The 5,474-nt window shown below is 41.7% G+C and overlaps 1 protein-coding gene across 1 annotated transcript; it reads left to right on the plus strand.

The window, feature by feature from the left end:
- The first annotated feature begins 685 nt into the window (after positions 1-685).
- LOC100891894 (NXPE family member 3) lies at positions 686-5,044 on the plus strand. The gene is made up of 4 exons (XM_030977475.1): positions 686-1,506; positions 2,101-2,279; positions 3,160-3,227; positions 3,717-5,044. The coding sequence occupies exons 1-4, from the start codon at positions 925-927 to the stop codon at positions 4,550-4,552; spliced, it is 1,665 nt and encodes a 554-aa protein (XP_030833335.1). The 5' UTR covers positions 686-924; the 3' UTR covers positions 4,553-5,044.
- The last annotated feature ends 430 nt before the right edge of the window (positions 5,045-5,474 follow it).

The raw sequence follows: 5,474 nt of genomic DNA on the forward strand, positions 1-5,474 counted from the left end.
GTTGAACCACCACCTGACACCATCGAGGGCGTGCGGAGGTACACTTGAAGCCACTCTCTTTTTGTAGTGTCTAGCATCAGTTCTTGTTTTCCACCAAAGCCGGCTGATGTTTACGAGCTCCATGATTTATGTAATGTTTTTGTGTAATACATCCATGCATAATGATCTGGAAATTTATTACTGGCCTAAATTACAACATGGTAACTACACTATTGTAAATTCGAATCCCGGCAAAACAAAATATGTAAACTCGCCTGTATCTCCTATAAGGCCTATTTGTTTTTAATTTATTTTTACAATGTCTTGTAAAAATAACGTTACAGCTTTGGATGCTATACGTGAAATTATTTTTGAACGAAATGTATTGATTGAAGATTAATAAATCATTAAATTGAAATTAAAATTAACCAAATAGTATATATGTAATCTGTTCTTAATCCTGGCTTGTCATTCCACATATTGGATACTTTTATAATTAGCCAGTTTGTAAATAGCTTCGGAATGCATAACCCAAAAATATCCACAGACCTTTTACACGATGGATACGTACCATTTGTGCATTTTAGAATAATCACTGCCGAAGTGATGGAGGTGCTTCATGAATACCTTTTGTTTACCTCTTGAGAAGAATACTTCCACCTGTGTATCAGATAAATGTACTGTCGGTGCATAAATGAATACTGATTACATAGCTCTCGTGAGCGCGAAACCAGTATTCATCTCAATGGTATTACAATTTGGGAACGAATGACCTTTATCTGCCCATGCGCAAATCCTAATTACGATCTCGCTTATTGCGGGTGTTTATAACGTGTTGGAAAAAGCATAGGTGCTATTAAAGTCTGATACGTTGTTCTTTGTTCATGCAATCTTTCATCCATTTCTCTATTTATATATTTCTCTATTTATATATTTCTCTAGATTATGATCCTCTCAGACAGTCTCTCGTTAACAAACGTATCAGCTCAAAGGGTACCGACGGTAAATTATGTTACGGTCCCCAAAGTTAGACATCCCCCCATGAAGCAAAAGGAGTGGCGCACTCTACGACCACCTCAACCAACACCAAACCAAGTCCACGCCCAAGCAGTTATAAACAACGAGAACATGACTAGCGGGCATTACTCTCGGTTCTTCATTCAAGATCCAAAACCGGTTTACTCAATCGGAGACCGGATCGTTGTTTTGATCGAGACCCGGACGGATCTCAACGGGCCTAAAACCACGGGTGGCGATTCCATCCGTGCTAAGATGTTCAGCTTGGGGGAGAGAGCGGGGCAGAGTACGGACGGTGAGGTGAAGGATATGGGGAATGGTTGGTACGAGGCTTGGTTCACTGTTCGCTGGCCCGGAGTAACTACAATCGAAGTGGTGTTGGTTCTAACAGGGGAAGCTTTAGCGGTTCTCCGGGAGATAGTCGCCAATCCGGCCAAGATGGTTTATATCGGGCGTTTTGTAAACGGGGATAACGCTGCCACAACTAAGTGCAACATTTTCCCACCACAAGTACGTAATCTTTTAACCCATGTCGCTTCAATTATTTGTTTGTTGTCTCACAGTTTGTTTTCGAATATGTAGGCTTATTGGGCCTTATTAAAAAGAAAATCATTTAAACTTGACTCGTTTCAATTAAGTATTCACAGAAAAAGTGCAATATAAAACGCTTAAACATCCCCCCCCCCCCCCCCCCCCAAAAAAAAAATGAATAAAAAAAAAAATTAAAAAAATGAATGAATGAATAAATAAATAAATAAATGAATGAATGAATAAATAAATAAATAAATAAATAAATAAATAAATAGAGAAATAACAAAAACGGAACCATGTGACATTTCGAGATTGTATTTCCAATCTTTAATTCACGATCATCGCCGGGAGTTGAAAGTCTATTGGATGTAGAAAGTAACCTAGTTGTATTGGGGCAGCTTGACATCGAGGGACTTAAATAAAAACAAGTCAACTTTGGTTCAGTTCCTGGGGCTCAGTTCCCGGTGGTCAGTTCCCGGGGTTGAGGTTCTTAAAATGGTCATTAGTTTAAGTTCTTGATCACACTAAGAAATGCTTGGCATAATAGTTAAAACATTTCTCGTTTGTTGGCAGTATGGACCACTGTGTAACATGTCTCACCCTGACGGTAGAATGCCTTGGTATTGCCAAGCACCCAGCACACCAGGGCTATCATGCGGGGACTGGAGGTGGTCTCAGAGCGATGAGCCATCTACATCTCAACTTCTTGCGGTAATGATTGGACATCAATCAAGAAAAAATGCACTAAACAGGTACAGTATGCAGTTAATCCCACAAAGGCAATTTTTAGAAAATCAGTTTAATTCAATTGATTTGAAACACAACATTAAAAAAAAGATTATAAATTATAGATTATATTAAACATGCAATTACATAATTATGGAAAATTAACATTACAGTAGCAATCGTATTATGTGGAACTTAGGGAACTAAGTTCATACTATACGTATAGTCTAGTGTTAATCTAGCGGTATAGTTGGTCTAGTGGTCCATTTCGGCTAGAAGTGGTTTAATGGTAGGTCTACTTTCGATGTTTAGAGGTCTATTTGGTATAAGGGTAGGCCTACATTTGGTGTACAGGCTCAAAATGGTCCTGTTGGTCTAGATGCATATCTCTAATTTTACCTGCAAGCAGCCACCGGTTCTAGGACAATTACCCCCCCCCCCCTCCTCCCCCAGGAAATTACCCCCAATGACAACCATGCACCCCCGGAAAATTTCCCCCTAGGTCAACTACCCATCGAGGACAAAGACCCTCCGGAATTACACTCTAGGACAATCACCCCATGTGTGATATTTGTGATATGCTGTTTTTGCAATTGTGCTACGGGTAATTGTCCACGGAGGGGGGGGGGGGGGGGGGGGGGTGTCCTTGGGGGTAATTTTCCGGGGGGGTGATTGTGCTGGAGGGTGTTTCACAAAACTTGTCATCAGGGACAAATGACAGTTTTTGTTATAAGCTACTGAAATCCTTGCTTCTGATTAGTTATCATCAGATTTGTCATTTATTGTTGTCATATGTCATTGAAAAAGACATTGTGAAACGGGTTCCACGAGGTAATTGTCGTGATAGGATTCATGATCGTATTGATCACTTTTCTGCCAACCATCCCTGTTTCCCTCCCTTCACAGATACAGAGTACGTATAGAGAATGGGGGAGTACCGTTAAACATCAGAGTTGAACTTGAACCATCTTCAGGTAACTAACAATGTCACTTTTTCTGTACAGTATATTAGAGTAGCTACAAGGGGCGGGGCCACTGGGGCACGTACCCCCGATCGAATGGTAAATACAAAAAGAAAAAATAAGAGAGAAAAACAGAAGTACCAGGGAAATGATTCAAAGTGAGAAGGGGATAGAACTCCTCCCAGATTTCGTCTCTACAATAAAGTCTTTTAACTGGTGTTGGTGGTGGTTATTTTACCTGACTGCTAAGAAAGCATAAATGCTTGTTGGTAAGCAACCAGACGACCGACGGCTTTACGTCCTCTCCGAGGGACCTGGTAAAGAGGATTAATGCCTTACAAAAGGGCACTAGCGCATCGACTCGGTTTCGAACCCGGGTTACCGGATTGCGAGAACACTGCTCTACCGAAGCTTTCGTGCCTCATTGTATTTCATTCACAGGAATATATTTAAGAGACTTAATCCAGAATAATGAATTTATTCGATCTCGTTGTATTTCAGCTGGCGTGTACAATCCGAATTCCTTCGAGTATCCGTGGCAGAACCTCACTCTACCACCATGTCAACCCGGTCAGCATATCGGTCAACCGCACCCTTCCGGATACTTCTATCAGGATACCTGGTATTCGCTTCAATGTCGGATCCGGAGACACTGGCTACCCGGTAACATGTCATCCTGTCTAGCGAACACGGATCTTCAGATCATCGGAGATTCAGCAGCACGTCAGATGTACACGTTGCTAAAAGAGATGCTACAGGATCAAATAACGAGCGAGCGATCCGGATTCTTGCACGAATCCGAGAACCGAAGCGGACCTCTATGGTTCATCAACGACATTAACCGAATTGAAATCCGCTACAACTTTCACGGATTCCCAATAGGCGGATCTAATTGGTTTAACCGATCAAACATCATGGATGCCACAACGCGTATCGATGCAATTCAGGAGTCAACAAAACGGTTCGTACTGCTCTTAACGATCGGTGCGCATTTTACGTACCACAATTTAGAGTTTTACGAAGCCCGTATGCGCTCCGTAAAGGGCGCAGTAGACCGGCTTTTCGAGAGGGTTCCAAACGCTGTGGTCATTATAAAATCTCTGACAGCGAGGGAATACGGTGCAGTTCGTCATATCGCAGCTAATAGTGAATGGTGGATGTGGAGAATAGACCAGGCGATGAGGGAGGTGTTTGGAACAGACCCGAGGATAGCTCTAATAGATGCTTGGGACATGACAAAAGCGATGCTCTTTCCGTATGATATCCATCCACATCAGACTGTTATAGCAAATTACATCAGTCAAATTTTATCTTTTCTTTGCCCAACGGACACCTAGTTGACATTCATATTCATTTCAATGATCTTTTAATGAACTTTGCACAAACGTCAATAGTTGGGTTCGAGTAAGTCGCCATAATAATTTGATACTACATGTACAAGGAATCGTCGAGTGAAAGGGGTATTCTCCCTTGTCGAAACAAAAGCGTAAAATTAGAGAAAATACACCAGTGAAAGTTCGAGAAGATGTGACAACATGTGACCGCATTCACCCGCTCCGGGATTCACGAACAGTTTGAGGCAAATACTGAAATACGAGGGGTCAAATCAACCGAAAATGTAATAATATTTAGTGTCTAAAACATTTGATTGCACTCTGCTGTGACGGTGAATAAACCTCTACGAATCTACAGAGGTGAGGACATTTTAAAAGATTCCCTCTCATGCCATAGCATTGACACTGGCATACCTCATTTGAGCACCACGCCACAATAAGCCAGTTCGTAAATAGCTTCGGAACGCATGACCCCCAAATATCCACAGATCTTTTACAATATGCAGGGGCGTAGACAACGGGGGGATGAGGGGGATGCATCCCCCCACCTCACAAGGTGGGGGGGGGGGGGGGGGGGGGGGGGATGGCATGTACAATCATCCCCCCCCCAGGTTTTGGGGAATGATATTTGCTTACTTAATAAGTCATAATGATGATAATAATAGTAATAATAATAATGATAACAATTATAATATTAATAATAATAATCATTATGATGATGATAATAATAATCCTCATCATTATTGTAATTGTGTTTATTGTTATTAGCCGCATTCACACGGTGAAAGCCAATTCAGACGGTAAAAAAAGAAAATCTTACAAGTATTTTTTGGTTATCTTGTGGTTTGGAAACCACAAGATAACCACAAGATTAAACAGGCGCGGATCTACGGGGGGGGGGGGGGGTTAGGGGGTTTAAACCCCC

The sequence above is a fragment of the Strongylocentrotus purpuratus genome, unplaced genomic scaffold, assembly GCF_000002235.5.
Source record: "Strongylocentrotus purpuratus isolate Spur 01 unplaced genomic scaffold, Spur_5.0 spur5_scaffold_1, whole genome shotgun sequence".
NCBI classification, from domain to species: Eukaryota; Metazoa; Echinodermata; class Echinoidea; order Camarodonta; family Strongylocentrotidae; genus Strongylocentrotus; species Strongylocentrotus purpuratus.

What these genes read in the sequence shown, in the direction of transcription:
- LOC100891894 (XM_030977475.1), top strand. Translation starts at nt 925, where the DNA reads ATGATCCTCTCAGACAGTCTCTCGTTAACAAACGTATCAGCTCAAAGG. An exon ending in AGAAAAAATGCACTAAACAG is followed by an intron (nt 2,280 to 3,159) that starts GTACAGTATGCA and finishes CTCCCTTCACAG; the next exon opens with ATACAGAGTACGTATAGAGA. An exon ending in TGAACTTGAACCATCTTCAG is followed by an intron (nt 3,228 to 3,716) that starts GTAACTAACAAT and finishes GTTGTATTTCAG; the next exon opens with CTGGCGTGTACAATCCGAAT.